At 44.6% G+C, this 16,737-nt stretch overlaps 1 protein-coding gene across 5 annotated transcripts; it reads left to right on the forward strand.

Annotated features, from left to right (window-relative positions):
• The first annotated feature begins 1,610 nt into the window (after window positions 1-1,610).
• Window positions 1,611-9,762, forward strand: LOC102433860 (acyl-coenzyme A amino acid N-acyltransferase 2-like). Of its 5 annotated transcripts, none has more exons than XM_023753326.1 (5): window positions 1,611-1,974; window positions 4,913-5,264; window positions 5,966-6,436; window positions 6,665-6,867; window positions 8,152-9,762. In XM_023753326.1, the coding sequence occupies exons 3-5, from the start codon at window positions 5,977-5,979 to the stop codon at window positions 8,791-8,793; spliced, it is 1,305 nt and encodes a 434-aa protein (XP_023609094.1). In that variant the 5' UTR covers window positions 1,611-1,974; window positions 4,913-5,264; window positions 5,966-5,976; the 3' UTR covers window positions 8,794-9,762. The 5 variants fall into 5 exon arrangements, with proteins under 5 accessions (XP_023609094.1, XP_006088144.1, XP_014310716.1 ...); XM_006088082.3 differs by having other exon boundaries at window positions 4,913-5,001; XM_014455230.2 differs by having other exon boundaries at window positions 1,612-1,974; window positions 4,913-5,001; window positions 5,180-6,436.
• Window positions 9,763-16,737: the final 6,975 nt, after the last annotated feature.

Raw genomic sequence — 16,737 nt, forward strand, 5'->3', positions numbered from 1 at the left:
CTTCCGGCGATCCACCTGGCCCCTCCCCCCTGGATGACGTCACCACTTCCAGCCAGCTGGTCATCCCGCCCCAACCCCTTGCCTACCTGACCACTTCTGGGTGACCCCAATACCCTGGTTCACCTCCTAACCACTTCAGGCTGGTCCCACAGGCACTCCCCCTACCTTTCCAGACACCGTGCCTCCTGGGTCACCTGACCAGTGAGCCACACTGGCCGGGCTACCTGGCTCCTCACTCAGAGGGGTGGGACTTCCCCATCGCTGGAAGTTGGGTTAAAGGCCTAACACCCACAGCCCACGAACACCTGCTGCTCACAGGATGCCCTCCACCCCATAGGGAGGGCGGCAAGCCGGGGGCCGCCTGCCCTCCTTTAAGGCAGCCATGGGGGTCCATGGGCCTCGGGCCACCCCCATCCTCCTGCCAGGGGTCCTCAAACTTTTTAAACAGGGGGCCAGTTAACTGTCTCTCAGACCGTTGGAGGGCCGCACTATAGTTTAAAAAAAAACTATGAACAAATTCCTATGCACACTGCACATATCTTATTTTGAAGTAAAAAAACAAAACGGGAACAAATACAATATTTGTATTTGCATGTGGCCCGAGGGCCGTAGTTTGAGGACCCCTGCGAGTCCTGATCATAGGCACATCTCACACTGGAGTGGCCTGCGACCCGGACAGCCCTGTCTGTGGGCTATGTTCTCTCTATTTGAACTTTGATGGGGACTTGTAACTGCTACAAGCAATATAATGTGCCAGAGATTTATGCAATATGACCTCCAAATCTATGATAAAAAAGGATATAGTCTCCACTTGGTTTTTTCTCAGGAGGTTTGCCCTTGGAACACAGATCAAGCTGTGAGGAAGCCCAAACTAGTCCATGCCGTAAGTCCACTTTGAGACCCCAATATAGGAGAAATGACGCCCCCAGGTGTGAGCCAGCATCAACTCCCAGGCATGAAAAAATAAGCCTTCTGCTGATTTTATCCCCCTGCCTTTGATCTTCCAGTTCAGATACCAGACATCATGGTATAGGGACAAGCAGATCCCACTGAGTCCAGTCCTAATTCCTGACCCACAGAATATATGAGCAAAATAAATTACTGTTGCACATCTCTACGTTTGGGGTGGTTTGTTACACAGCCAAAATACTCAGATCACCTGTCTCCTTTTGGGTTAATTAAATATTTGTGTGTGTTTGTGTGTTTATTCTAGAAATTAAAATATGTATCTGAGGAATCTACATTTTTTCAGGTCTGGCCAGAGATAGAGAGAGACACTCCGATGTGAGAGCGCAACATTGAACTGGCAACCTTTTGGTGCATAGGATGTCACCAACCAGCTAAGACCCCCTGCACGCGCCCCCCCCCCCCCCAGGGCTATATACATATATTTTAAAGAACTTTAAATTTTATTTTTAAATTACATTTTGCAGTTAATATTTTGTACTAGTTTCAGGTGTACTGCATAGTGGTTATCATATACTTTAATCACATACTTTACAAAGTGTCCCCCCCCACCCCACCCCAATATTTCCAGGGAGTCTAAAACCCACACTGCTCTGAAGACGGGTATTTGGGATTCATCTTTTTAAAAGCCACCAAAAAGGCAGCTGCCTAAGAGGCCACAGACTTAGAGGAGAAGATCCAGAAGGAACTGAAGCGAAGGAGACTAGAGCTGGGAGTTGAGAGGTGGAGCCAAGGCCTGAAAACCAGAGCTGTGTGATGAAATAGGAAACTTCTACACAGCCTCTGCCCAGACCCGCCGCCTACTGGGGCCTTAAAGCGAAAGTGCTGATTGCTGTTTCTGTGGAGACAATTTGACCTTTGAACAGAAGGCTGGCGTGTTTTGAACGATATAAATTAGCGTGTTTTGAGTGAATAATACAAGTTAGAGGGCAACAGGCAAGTGTTCCGTGCTTGCAGTCGGCTCAACACTCATTCTGCTCCCGATTGCTTCCTGCAGGGGAATTCAGGGTGAGTGTTTGGGGAAGCAGGGCTATCAGGGCAGGACAGAAATGGTCCCTGGGAAGGCGGCTTTCATTGTGCTGTGTTTCTCTCGTCTCAGCAGGTAGCACAGTTCTCAGAGGGCCCATCGATTCACATCCTCGGGGGTTATTGATCAGAAATACTTGGCTGCAAAATTCAGGGTCCAGTTCATGTGAATCTATGGAGAGATTGTTTCTTGACTCAACACATTGTTTTTAGATTTTTTGCTTGGAAGGAGGGGGAGGACGTGCTCCTGATGAAGAAAGAAAGGCATTAGGCTCCTAAAGGAAATGAAATTGTTGTTTCTTGATTAGGCATGTTAACTCCTATGGGTGACCTTTGGCTCTCTTTTATTTTTTTGTGTCCTGCCCCCACCCCCTCCTCCAGCTCACCCCATGTGTTGGTGTTTGGCCAGTTTTTAACTGCGCTTCCTCTGAGTTCTCCTGGCGGGCATAGACTTGATCCATTTTCCCCTGGGAATGTGGGGGTCTGGAACCAGCTCAACAATGTGGCCTTAAGCTCTCGGCCCCTATCAGGTTGCATCCGTATTGCTGAGGGCTCCCTCTCCAACAACAAGGCTAATCCCGTGGGAGGCGGCTCAGTTGTGGTTTCTTGGCCTCTGTGTTGTTGCTTCCTATCATTCATACTTTGCAGTGTGCAGGGTTCTGCTTTCTGCTGCAAAGAAGTGGGGAAGCCTGGCAATTTTATATTGGACTTTGAGGAGTCCCCCAACTTTAGTAGTAGTGTATCAAAATTCAACTGGGTTTCTATTCTTCTTCATCCTCTCTGAGAAGTTTCACTCAATTTTATTTTATTTTTTTGCTCTCTAGTCTATCATTTAAAAAATTTGAATTCCTCAAACATTTACTGAGCCATTAATATGTGCCAGGCACTATTTTGGGAATCAAGGAATAGAGTGTTGAACAAGGTATAATTCCTGCCCTTGAGGAATAATTTATCATCTAGAGTAGTGCTATCCAATAGACTATTCTATAATGATGAAAATGGTCTATATCTACATTGTCCAAGGCAGTAGCCACTAGTTAACTGTGCCTACTGAGCAGTAAAAATGCGGTGTGAGTGAGGCATTACATTTTAAATTTTATTTTTAATGAACTGAAATTTGATTAGCTGCATGTGGCTAAAACGGAGAGATGCAGCTGATAAAGAAATAATAAGCCCTGTTTAGATTCAGACAACCTGTTACTTACAAGCATAGCTAAAGGTGCCAGCTCTCGGGGTCCTTGTCTCACACCCCAAAGGGCAGCTCTGAAACAAAAGGAGCCAGATGACTTCCACACAGCTGGGACATAGCCTGTGGTGAGAAGCTGCTCTGCCCTGCAGCAAAATGGTCCTAGAGCCTGCAGCTCTGCCCTGAAGGGCTGGGGGAGTGAGGTGCAAAGTGCTGTGCTGTGCTGTTCTGGAACAGGGGTTTCTCAAGATAAAAACAATCTCATTCTGTCTCTGTCCCTCTCTCCTCAGCTCCCACACTCCACCCCAAGACAGGCTTTCTGTGATTACCTGGGTATAGCTTCTGAATGCTGGGAAGTTAGCCACATACAGAGTCCAAGACTAGGATGAGGCAAGAGGCTCCTGGGATCCAAACTTTCAGAATTTGAGGGGCTTGGCGATGCCAATACATTTTGCTACCTAGGTGCCCTTTTGCCTCACCTTTTGTCCTGACCCTGATAGAGTGACCAGTGATCTCTGAGTTTCAATTCTAAATTGGTGGGAGGAGAACACCCCTGGCAAGTCTTGAATCACGTATCTGTACCTGATCCAATCACAATGACCTCAGGGTTGAGGTCACGTGGTATAAACATAGATACTGAGCGTTATTTTCTGGGCTTTTGGGGAGCAATTTTCAGATAAAGAGGAATCAGGTCTTGGGGAAGAAATCTCAACATCTTATATTATTACAAAAGCACTATTTAAGTAGAGTACTTTTATTACATTTCTGGTGTTATTATTTTCGTGCATATTATGAATCTCATAGCTCCCAAGCATGTACATGGTATGATACATGTGTATCAATAGGATCCTTAAAGTTTTAGCCTATTGTTCCTGTCCTTGAGGAGTTTGTAGTCCACTTGGGGGGATCAGAACAGAGGCGGGATGCCTGCTGGAGAGTGGGTACGAAAACAATTCAAATTAATTCAACTTGAAAATAAAATCTGTTAGAGTGAATACTTTGTATAGAAGTTTGAGAAAGAAAAGAACAAGAAGACCTAGGAATGGATTTGTAAAATAGGGGAAATCACTGGTCCCTTCTTTACAATCTCTTTTGGGGGAGACAAAGGAAACAGTAGATACCGAAGCTTGCAGGAAGGATCAGATCAGAAAATACCCACAGAGCATCAAAATGCCACATGGGACATGGGATTTTTAAAATGATTGTCCCATCTCACTAACATGAATGAAAGACCCATAAAGTCTGAACTGATGCCACCTTCTTCTGTTAAGAACTTTCCGGGTATTGAGGGAAAACATTCACAATTATTCAATTAACTCAACTGGTCCAAGACTTTAGGTTTACACAACATGACCAGTAATGCCAGTTATCGATAGGAGATCAGGTTGGGAGGGAATGAGGTCTTTGCAGAAAATCACTTTAAAAAAAGTGCAAAAAGGCACTTTCCTCTTGACCATCACCTTCCTCCAATGACTCTCTTTCCACCGTGAAGGACTGGACACCAAGAGCACCTTTTCTGTCCCTGCCAGTTTATTTTCTCAAGGCTTTTCTACTCACAAATCTAGCCCTGAAAGTCTTGAATTCATATTCCCCCATAAAAAATTAAGGATCCCTTGGAGAATCAAACTTTTTGAGGGGACACCTACTGCTACAATGTGTGAGAAGATATTATTGGAAAAACCCCCACACTGCATACCTATGTCAGAGTCTCATAGAATCATTTTTCTTTTTCAGAGCTAAATTTTGGGAAGACCTCACTCTTTTCTTCCCCCTGAGGAAGTGGTAACTGTTTCTACGAGAATAATTAGAACAACGCTGACCAGGTTGGGTTGCCGTTTTTCCTTCGGTTTTCACGACTTCAGTGCCAAACTCACAGCCCACAAAATGCTCTACTTTTCATGCTCCAGGTTTTCTCTTATCAATGCCTCTGATTCTAGTTCATATTTTCCCAGGTCCCTATTTTATTTTTATTTTACTCTGTATTTGTTTGTCTGTAAACAGGTTCAAATCCTTTGAGAAATGAGGATTTGAAAAAAGGAAGGAAGGAGAGAAAGGGAGAAAGAAAGGAGGAAAGAAGAAAAGGAAGGTAGGAAGATAAGAAAGGAACACCCCAAATTTTCCTCATAATTGAGCAGAGTAAGAAATGGCTGATCAAATATACATTATAGTTTCTTTACTACAAACATAGAGACAAGATCATAAAATTTTATTTTCCCTTAAAAGGAACCAATAATAGGAACTGTGAAAGAGCGGAAGGTCAGATTTACAAGGGCAGGGAGAGCTTAGAGACAGAAAGTAAACACACCACAGTATATTTTGTGTTTATGTGCCTGTAGCCCAGGTAGGCAGGGGGCAGAAAATCAGCACTGGTCGTCCTCTAAGCCCTTCCTCATGCACCTTTGGGTTCCAACAAACACCCTGTGAAATTGGTCCCACGGGTATTATCTCCACTGAGGAATTAAAGCTCAACTGTCTTAAAACCACACAACTAAGATTTAACACACTGTTATATAATGGATAAGACAGGAGACTGTGGTGCCGGACCCAGCTTGAATTTCCAGTTCTACTATTAATTATTTATGAGACTTTGACGTGTCACTTAACCTGTTTCCTCCTATTTAAACGAGAATAAGGGGCACTCTCTGCCCAGTTTCCTCGCCCTCCTCGAAATGTTCAGCAGACCTTGTACCGTCTCCAGAAATCTAACTTGGCTGGACCTCACACAAGCCTGGTCTGGACTTTTCCCTTGGAATTTTCTCCAATGCAAAGCCTCCTCTTCTGCTGCAGGGCAGTCGCCAATGTTCCAGCTGACAGCCACCCCAGCCAGTGCCCTTTCTGACCAGCCCGTGCACATCCGAGCGACAGGCCTGCCTCCGTTGCAGCTGGTGACCCTCGCGGCATCTCTGAAGGATGAGAAGGGACACCTGTACCGGTCCAAAGCCTTCTACAGGGCTGACGAGGCCGGTGAGCTGGACCTGAAGCAGGCTCCTGCAGTTGGAGGCGACTATGTGGGGGTCCATCCCATGGGCCTCTTCTGGTCTATGAAGCCTGACAGGCCTTTTGGGAGGCTGCTTAAGAGGGATGTGAACAGCCCCTTTTTGGTCACTCTGGACTTATACGACTCAGTTTGCTCCCACGATTCAGCCACGGCTCAGCCCCGGGCCAGCCAGGTGGTGCAGCGCTGGTTCCGCAGCCCCGAGACGCAGCGGGTGCCCATCCGAGAAGGCCGCGTGCGGGGAGCCCTTTTTCTCCCTCCAGGTGAGACTGGTCTTCGGTGGTGGAGAAAACAGTGTTGATGGAAATAAAGACAAAATCAAAGGGCATCAAAGTATCGGAGAACTAGTATGTCCCACGATCTGTTAAAACGAACTTGCCCTTGTGTGTTTGTGTGTGAAGGTGGAATTCATTTTGCACCGCCTGTGCTCTCTGCTGGACCCTCTTCTGCCTCTTTCTAATCTCATTCTCTCCTCTCTTTGCTGTTCTCAGGGGACGGCCCTTTCCCAGGAATCGTGGATTTGTTTGGGGGTATAGGGGGCCTAATTGAATTCCGAGCCAGTCTGCTGGCTGCCCACGGCTTTGCAGTCCTGGCATTAGCATACTTTGCCTATGAAGACCTGCCCAAGCTACTGCAGGAGGTGGACCTGGAATATTTTGAGGAAGCTGCCAACTTGCTACTAGCTCATCCCAAGGTATTTAAAATTTTTTTCATTTTACCTTGCAACCTTATAGCAAAAGACAAAAAAAAAATCACAGATGTCTGTTCTGATCATTTTACCAGTCTGTTTAAACCTGGTCATAGTACAACAGTTTACAGTTAAAATGGGAATGCTATTATCTACCTTGTAGGATTGATGCTCATATCTGCCTTAGGGGACTGTGGGATTGATTGGAGATCAGCTTAGTGCTTACTGGCACGAAGAAGACAAGAAAAAAAAGGGTGGATATATTATGATTATTTTCAATGGGCAGAAAGCCAAGACTTAATGCCTTTTAAGTGCTTGCTTTGCCCTAACCGGTTTGGCTCAGTGGATAGAGCGTTGGCCTGCGGACTGCAAGGTCCCAGGTTCCATTCCAGTCAAGGGCATGTACCTTGGTTGTGGGCATATCCCCTGTAGGAGGTGTGCAGGAGGCAGCTGATCGCTGTTTCTCTCTATCCCTATCTCTTCCTCTCCGTAAAAAACTCAATAAAATATATATATTTTAAAAAGTGCTTGCTTTTTATTTACAATGGGCTCTTCAATGTTTTATCAGGTGATTGTGATGACAGAGGGGTGTTGGGAATACAATTGTGAGCAAAATAACTTACCAGGTGGCTATGTCTTTGCTGTTGTCTACCCAGAATGCTGGTCCTTTCCTCCCTTATCTCTCAGACTCTTTCATCCCCTCTGCTCCCTCAGCCTACAACAGAAGGAAGGACCCACTCCTCTGACCTACTGCTTTTCCTGTTGGACGGGGTCCTGAAATTCACCTGTCGGTAGAATTCAAGTCTTTTCTCATTAGGATTAGCCTTTGGGTTAATGGACGTCAAAACCTCTGTAGCTGTAAAATGCTACTTAAATAGGAACCACACTGACATAATAGTTGAAAGAACCCAGGAAACCTCTTCTCCTAGCTGGAGAGAAGAATTTGATTCTTCAGAAAGCTCCCCTGCCTCTGCTTTTAGGATGTAGATTGTTGCTGGTGCATTAGATCCTTCGGGCTTTTATAGAACTCTGCCTTTGATAAAGAGTGTTTATTTCTATTGTTTCCCTTGAGCCTCAATAACAATCCTGCAGGTAGGTAATACTATCACCCGCGCAAGACAATAGGCTTAGAGAGGGGAGGTGGGTAGTGTTCAAGTTGTAAAAGCTGGTGACCCCGAGCGCCAGGACTCCCTCCTCACTTGTGCTAATGCCCGTCATACTAGCTAGTGGCCTGTGGCCCGGCTTCTCAGTGGATGGCCTGCCATGGGTTCCCTTCATTTTGTGTTTCAGATCCGAGGGCCAGGCATCGGAGTGCTTTCCGTGAGCAAAGGTGCAGAGATCGGGCTGGCCATGGCCTGCTTCCTGAAGCAGGTGGTCGCCACCGTCTGCATCAATGGGCCTACTGCCCTCTATGACTTTCCGTTCAGGTACAGGAGTCTGGTTATGTCACCCATTCCCTCGTTTCTGGAGCGTATGCAGGTGCACGTCTCAGGGGCTGTGAGCCTCCTCCACTATAGGGGGGACCCCCGGGAGAAGCTGAATCAGCGGAGCGTGTTTCCTATTGAAAAGGCCCAGGGTCAGATCCTCTTCATTATAGGAGAGGATGACCAATCGGTCAATAGCAAAGAATATGCTAAGCAGGCCCTGGAGCAGCTGAAGAGCCATGGGAGAAGCAATGGAAGGATGCTGCTCTACCCAGGGGCAGGCCACCTTCTAGAGCCGCCCTATGCACCCCTGTGCTACGCATCCCGTATTTACCCCATTTCTGCTCCCCTTAATAACCCCATTGCCGTTTCCTATAATTATTCCATTTCTCAACCCCTGCTCTGGGGAGGGGACCCTCCTGCGCATGCTGCAGCCCAGGAGCACGCCTGGGGAGAGATCCAGAAATTCTTCAGGCAACACCTCACTCCAACCAGAAGCCAGCTCTGAGCAAGCGCTGAGGCTGAGATGGAGGAGGATAAGGCAGGGATGTGGTGAGGAGAGGAGCCCTTCTGATTTCTCTATATTCACAAACATCTTGAATGAACTGCAAGAAAACTGGACGAAATCAAAGGACCAGGGCATGGGTGCCTCTGAAGTATTTGACAAATTTGTATGTACTTTGAATTTTTGTAAATTGAATATTAGTGTATATGCACCAGGAAATGTTGCTATTTCAATGCAAACGGAATCTTTTGTACCCCTGTTAGGGATGTCTTGGGTATTGCCACCACCTGAACTCTCCTATCAAAGTTGGCATCTCTAAAAATGGTCAATTTGATGTTATGTGTTTCATGATGAGATGTAAGGTAGAGTGCCCAGAACTACCTCTAACAACACTGTTGAATTTGAACTTAATCAAGCCTTTAGATCAAATGTCTTATTAATGTGGTGGCTAGAGAACAAATTAAATGGCACTTACAAAAAGACAGTCAAACAAATCCAGATTGTGGGTCATTCCATGACGTAGTGTCTTTACAAGTTGATTACCAACTGACCTGGTTTCTTCACAACTTAGTTGCATGAAAAATTTGCAGGGATCAGAGTGTCATCTGAACTCTTCCTATAGAATTTGATGTTAACAATTATTTTCCCTCAGTGCTCTGGTCTTTTTATTTTGGCAAGTGTAATGCTTGCTATAGATTTCCAGTTGATACTTTAATTTTTTTTTTAGAATAGGATGCTTCTTTTTATTCCTAAAATATATTTCTTATTACAATTTCAATTAGGAATGGGATTGAATTTAATCAAGTGACTTTGTTATTTATTTACATGCTATCTCCTTTTCCTCTTAGTTTGACTCACCAAATACTTGTCTATTTTAGTGATCTTTTCTAAGAATAGCTTTTGGTTTGGTTATCAGTCAAATCTGACTCATCAATTTCTGTTTCTTTAAAATAAATGCATCCCCAATGAGAAGTCTGATTGTTACTCCTTTGGGGTTTTTTTTTTCCTTCTTTCTTTGAAAGCTTTTTACAATTTTCTGTTTGTTCTTAGTGTTCTGAGAGTCCATCAGAATGTGACCAGGAGTGGGTCTATTATTTCTGTTTTATTTTGCTTGATAGTCTATGGGCCAAAAATTATCACATGTTCATGCCTAAAACAATCACAGGCATGGGAAATGAGACCACCATAACATCTTAGACAATAAAGATTTACTACCCATGGGTATGAAGATGAGCCAAGCATACATTGAAGAACATGTCCATTTGGTGGACAGTGAACAAAAATGAGATCCATTACTAACAAGGGCTATTGAATTGCCCAAAAGCATGGTTTGCCCACCTGCTTTTCCTTAGTAATCTTCATATCAAATGAAATCTGGAGGGAGTGTTCTCCTGGTGAAACCACATTTCATAACCTATGGACAAAGATGACTCCTGAACTGTCTTGTCCAGACATTTTGATTCTCCAAGCTATTCCCTCCTTCCATGTATCCTTTGCTGGCCTGCAGAAGTCCCTTTGGTTTAAATTAATATGTGGAAGACTTGTTATTTTCCTATTTAAGTGCATATGTGAGTCCCAGTGATTTTCACCCTATCAGATTCCCTTTCTATGGTGGTTAGACAAAAGACAACAGTTTATTTAATACACAAATAATTCTAGACCTGTCAGCCCTAAACAGTCTCTGGATTTTCTTTATCTCTAAGGCTTGCCACTCTATTGTTTCATTGTCATGTTTTAACCATGTCTGGGTATTTTTCTCTCATTCTTCGTATGTGCTCTTCACAGACTTCTGTTGCTTCTGGTAGAAAGTTTTATTGATTTTGAAATCTGTGCTGCATATATTGTTGGTAGCCTAACCTTCCTCCTTTCTAGTAGTCTCCAATTGGGTCCCTGTGCTTGGAGAATTCTAGACTTAACTCCAGCCCCCACAGGTGAGTGTTAATTGGTGTGGACCAATCATATTGGTCTTTTCTCTTCATCCAGTGATTAGTGTAGGCTTGGACATGTGACATCATTCTGGCCAATGAGATGTCAGAGACATCTGAAGATAATGGAGATTGAAAGAGACATCTGGGAATTTGGGGTGAAGTTTTCCTTGTCTTAGAAAACAAAGATATGGGAGATTTTCCCTTTGGATGTTGTTTTGTCTTAAGACTGAGGATATATTGGGGCCATGAGAGCAGCCAGACTGAGGACAAAACCAATACACAAGGTCTCAGCCAAAGGAGTTGCAGAGAGTGGAACGAGGGCTCTAATTATGTTGTTTTCATAGCTGTTTAACCTTTGGATTTTTTTATTAGATTCAATAAATTTCTTTATTTGTTTAAGCTACTGACTGTGGGCTTGTCTGTTATTTGTACTGAAGACTATCAGGATCGTGGACACTCTCCCTTGATCTGGACTGAGGCGGTATAGTAGGATAAATTGCACAGCCAAAATTTTAAAAAGAAAATTGAGTGAGAGGAATTAAAAGTCAATAACCATTTTGAATTTATTTATTAGACTTTTAAAATTTTGTAAGTCACATAATATGCATAACCTGAGGATTATGTATTGTAGTGAGAGGTGACTGTGTTACATTTTCTTTGTGATGATGGGATAGTGAGAAGTGAAATCTATGGTGAGTAGAGTCACCTTCTGAGTGGAGATGAGCTGACAATAAGCCATCTATTTTATAGAAACGCAGACACAAAAATGCTTATTGAGTGTTTACTGTATACTAAAAACTCTGCTAAAGGCTTTTCACAGTTAGTTACCTGATTTAATTCTCACATTAACTTCTGGTGTACCTTCCCCATTCAATGCTCTCACTTCAACAGTGAGCACCTGGTGAGGCTGGGAGTTCAACTTGCACTGTAATTCAGCCAGTCACAAGATAAGATTCTGGGTTTGATTTTTAGCAATCTCAGCCCTGTGGCTAGAGGAGATAAGGATATTCTTCAGAGCACACATAGAGGCTTTCAGATCATTTATGGGCACATAAGCTTGGAATTCAAACCCCCGAGTTCATCCTTTTCTTCTTCACTTTGTCCAGTGACATTAAGAGCAAGTAGGTGATCTTACATTCGTTAGTTTACCAACCAGTCAGTACCCACATCTGTATTCGTTGAGGTTCTCCAAAGAAACAACAGCAACAGAATGTATACAGAGAAATACATTCACTATCAGGAATTGGCTCATGCAACTGTAGAAGCTGAAGAGCTGCAATTGGCAAGCTGGAACTGAGGAAAGCTGATGTAAGTCTAGTCTGAAGGCCTAAGAACCACGAGAGCCCCTATGTAACACCCTTTCCATTCTGGGAGCCGTGTCCTGGCCCCTCCAGAGTCACTTACTGGTGGCCGGGTCCTGAGGGCCAGCTTTCTGCCTCATTCACGGGGAACGCCCTTCCTTGAGGACGGGGACCTCCTTGGTGCCATCCAGAGTCTGGGACCACAGGACAGTGGGGATTTTGTGTCCTCTTGTGACTCTCCTCCGCACTCACCTGGCCCCACCAGCCTGTCCACCTGACCACCTCCAGCTGTTGAGCGGGCCCCAAGCCCTGGCTCACCTGACCACTTCCAGGTGTCCACCTGGGCCCAGCCCACCCAGGGGGTCAGGTCACCACTTCCGGCTATCCACCTGGCTCCTTCCCCTCGATGACGTCCCCAGGCCCGCCGGTCCCCGGGCCCCGCCTCCTTGCTGACCTGACCACTTCCGGGCCTTCACCTGGGCCCAGGCCCAGCCCACCCCCGCGGTCACGTCATCACTTCTGGCGGTTGACTTGGCCCCTCCCCCTCAACGACGTCACCACTCCAGCTGGTCCCTGGGCCCCACCCCCTTGCTGACCTGACCACCTCCGGGTGTTCACCTGGGCCCAGCCCACCCAGGGGTCACATCACCACCTCCGTCTGTTCACCTGGCCCCTCCCTTTGGATGACGTAACCACTTCCAGCTGGTCATCCGGTCCCAACAAACCCTGGCTGACCTGACCACTTCCGGGTGATCCCGAGGCCCTGGTTCACCTCCTAACCACTTCAGGCTGGTCCCCTGGGCACTCCCCCTACCTTTCCAGACACTGCGCCCCCCAGGTCACCTGACCAGTGAGCCACACTGGCCGGGCTACCTGGCTCCTCACGCAGAGTGGTGGGGCTTCCTCATCACGGGAAGTTGGGTTAAAGGCCTAACACCCACAGCCCAGGAACACCTGCTGCTCACAGGATGCCCTCCACCCCGTGGGGAGGGCGGCAAGTTGCTGGCCGCCAGTCCTCCTTTAAGGCAGCCATGGGGGTCCATGAGCCTTGAGCCTCCCCATCCTCCCGACCAGAGGGGCATCTCACACTGGAGTGGCCTGCGACCCAGACAGCCTTGTCTGTGGGCTATGTTCTCTCTATTTGAACTTTGATGGGGACTTGTAACTGCTATGAGCAATACAATGTGGCAGAGATTTGTGCAATATGACCTCCAAATCTAATCTAATAAAAGAGAAACATGCAAATTGACTGCACCTCCCCTACACCCCAAGCCACACCCACCAGCCAATCAGAGCGACCATATGCAAATTAACCCAACCAAGATGGTGGCCGGCAGCCACGGAGCTGGAGCAAGCAGGAGGCTTGGTTGCCCCGGCGATGGAGGAAGCCAAGCTTCCCGCCTGCCCTGGCCAGCTGTGGCATCTGCTCAAGGCAACAAATTTTCAATTATAGAAGACAAGTAAATCCCAGATACTTGCTTCCAGCCAGCCTCCACTGGGAGCTTGGGTGGTTGGGGGCCTTGGCCAGCCTGCAAACAGCCATCAGCCCCTCACCCAGGATGGCCACACCCTCATGGGGTGAGGTTCTCCATTGGGGGGCTTGGCCAGCCTGCAAACAGCCATCAGTCCCTCACCCAGACTGGCCAGGCACCCCAGCAGGACCCCCCACCCTGAAGGGGGTGTGGACAGCCTGAAAACGGCCCTCAGCCCTTCACCAAGGCTGGCCAGGCACCCCAGTTGGGACCCCCACCCTGAAGGGGCTGTGGCCAGCCTGCAAACAGCCATCAGCTTTATCCATTTTGAGTTTATTTTTGTGTATGGTGTAAGTTGGTGGTCTAGTTTCATTTTCTTGCATGTATCCGTCCAATTTTCCCAACACCTTTTATTGAAGAGACTGTCTTGACTCCATTGTATGTTCTTGTCTCCTTTGTCAAATATTAATTGAGCATATTGGTTAGGGCCGATTTCTGGGCTCTCTATTCTATTCTATTGATCTATATGTCTGTTCTTGTGCCAACACCAGGCAGTTTTGAGAACAGTGGCTTTGTAATACAGCTTGATATCTGGTATTGAGATCCCACCTACTTTGTTCTTTCTCAGGATTGCTGCAGCTATTCGGGGTCTTTTTTTTATTCCAGATGAATTTTTGGAGAGTTCGTTCTAGGCCTGTGAAATATGCCGTTGGTATTTTAATGGGAAGTGCATTGAATTTATAGATTGCTTTGGGTAGTATGGACATTTTAATTATGTTGATTCTACCAATCCAAGAACATGGTATGTTCTTCCATCTGTTTACGTATTCCTCTATCTCTTTTTTCAACGTCCTATAGTTTTCTGAGTAGAGGTCTTTTACCTCCTTAGTTAAGTTTATTCCTAGGTAGCTTAATTTTTTTGGTGCGATGGTAAATGGGATTGTTTTTTTAGTCTCTCTTTCTGGAAGTTCACTATTGGTGTATAAAAATGCCATAGATTTCTTGGCATTAATTTTGTATCCTGCTACATTGCCGAATTCATTTATTAAGTCTAATAGTTTTTTGATGGAGTCTTTAGGGTTTTTTATGTATAATATCCTGTCATCTGCAAATTAGGACAGTTTTACTTCTTTTTTTCCAATTTGGATGCCTTTTATTTCTTCTTCTTGTCTAATTGCAATGGCTAATACTTCTAGTATTATATCGAACAGGAGTGGTGAGAGTGGGCATCCCTGTCTTGTTCCTGTTCTTAGGGGAAATGGTGTTAGTTTTTGTCCATTGAGTATGATGTTGGCTGTGGGTTTGTCATATATGGCTTTTATTATGTTGAGGTATGATCCTTCTATTCCTACCTTGCTGAGAGTTTTTATCAAAAATGGGTGTTGGATTTTGTCAAATGCTTTTTCTGCATCAATTGATATGACTATGTGGTTTTTTTTCTTTCAATTTGTTTATGTGATGTATCACGTTTATTGATTTGCAGATATTGTACCATCCTTGCATCCCTGGGATAAATCCTACTTGGTCGTGGTGTATAATCTTTCTGATGTACTGCTGGATCCGATTTGCTAAGATTTTGTTGAGGATTTTGGCATCTATGTTCATGAGGGATATTGGCCTGTAATTCTCTTTCATTGTGTTGTCTTTACCTGGTTTTGGTATTAGGGTGATGCTGGCTTCATAGAATGAGCTTGGAAGTGTTCCTTCCTCTTGGATTTTTTGTAGTAGTCTGAGGAGGATAGGTTTTAGTTCTTCCTTGAATGTTTGGTAAAACTCCCCTGTGAAGCCGTCTGGTCCTGAGCTTTTGTTTGCTGGAAGCTTTCTGATGACTGCTTCAATTTCTTCCATAGTTATTGGCCTATTGAGATTTTTAGATTCTTCCTGATTGAGGTTTGGAATGTTGTATTTTTCTAGGAATATGTCCATTTCCTCCAGGTTGTCTAATTTGTTGGAGTAGAGTTGTCCATAGTATTGTTTAACAATCATTTGTATTTCTGTGGGGTCTGTTGTTATTTCGCCTCTATAATTTCTGATTTTGTTTATTTGGGTCCTCTCTCTTTGCTTCTTGGTGAGCCTGGCTAGAGGTTCATCAATCTTGTTTATCCTTTCAAAGAACCAGCTCTTGGTTTCATTGATTTTATGTATTGTTTTTTTGGTCTCTATGTCATTTATTTCTGCACTAATCTTTATTATCTTCTTCCTTCTGTGCACTCTGGGCTTTTCTTATTGCTCTCTTTCTAATTCTTTGAGTTGTAGAGTTAGATGATTTATTATCATTATTTCATGTTTTTTGAGATAGGCCTGTAGAGCTATAAACTTCCCTCTCAGGATTGCTTTCATTGTGTCCCATAGGTTTTGGATTGTTGTGTTTTCATTGTCATTAGTTTCCAGGATGTTTTTAATTTCTTCTTTGATCTCATTGGTAACCCAATCAATATTTAATAACATGCTATTCAGCTTCCAAGTGTTTGAGTATTTTGGGTTGTTTTTATTGTAGTTTATTTCTAATATTATGCCATCGTGGTCTGAGAAGATGCTTGGTATGATTTCAATCTTCTAGAATTTGGGGAGACTGTGTTTGTGACCCAATATGTGGTCTATTTTTGAATCTGTCCCATGAGCCCTTGAGAAGAATGTATATTCCGTGACTTTGGGGTGAAGTGTTCTGAAGATGTCAATTAAGTCCATCTGATCTAGTGAGTCATTTAGGATTGCTGTTTCTTTGCTGATTGTTTGTCTAGAGGATTTATCCAGTGATGTCAGTGGTGTATTAAAGTCCCCTACTATGATTGTATTGTTGTCGATCTCTCCTTTGATATCTTCCAGGAGTTTTTTTTTATGTATTTGGGTGCTCCTGCATTGGGTGCATATATGTTTATCAGGGTTATATCTTCTTGTTGTATTGATCCCTTTAGTATTATGAAATGGCCTTCCTTATTTCTTGTCATGGCCTTCACTTTGAGGTCTATTTTGTCCGATATAAGTATTGCTACCCCAGCTTTTTTTCATTTCCATTTGCCTGAAAGATATTTTTCCATCCCTTCACTTTCAGTCTGTGTGAGTCCCTTCTTCTGAGGTGGGTCTTTTGTGGACAGCAAATGTATGGGTCATGTTTTTTTATCCATTCAGCCACTCGATGTCTTTTGGTTGGAGCATTTAGTCCATTTACATTTAAAGTTATTATTGAAAGGTACTTGTTTGTAGCCATTTCTTTTTTTGTGTGGCTGTTTTCTTTCTGAGCTTTTT

Source organism: Myotis lucifugus, unplaced genomic scaffold, assembly GCF_000147115.1.
Source record: "Myotis lucifugus unplaced genomic scaffold, Myoluc2.0 scaffold_43, whole genome shotgun sequence".
Lineage (NCBI taxonomy): Eukaryota > Metazoa > Chordata > Mammalia > Chiroptera > Vespertilionidae > Myotis > Myotis lucifugus.

Coding starts and splice junctions, on each gene's coding strand:
- LOC102433860 (XM_023753325.1), top strand. CDS start 5,848: ATGTTCAGCAGACCTTGTACCGTCTCCAGAAATCTAACTTGGCTGGAC. Junction 6,437..6,664: donor AGCCCTTTTTCTCCCTCCAG/GTGAGACTGGTC, acceptor TGCTGTTCTCAG/GGGACGGCCCTTTCCCAGGA. Junction 6,868..8,151: donor TGCTACTAGCTCATCCCAAG/GTATTTAAAATT, acceptor TTTGTGTTTCAG/ATCCGAGGGCCAGGCATCGG.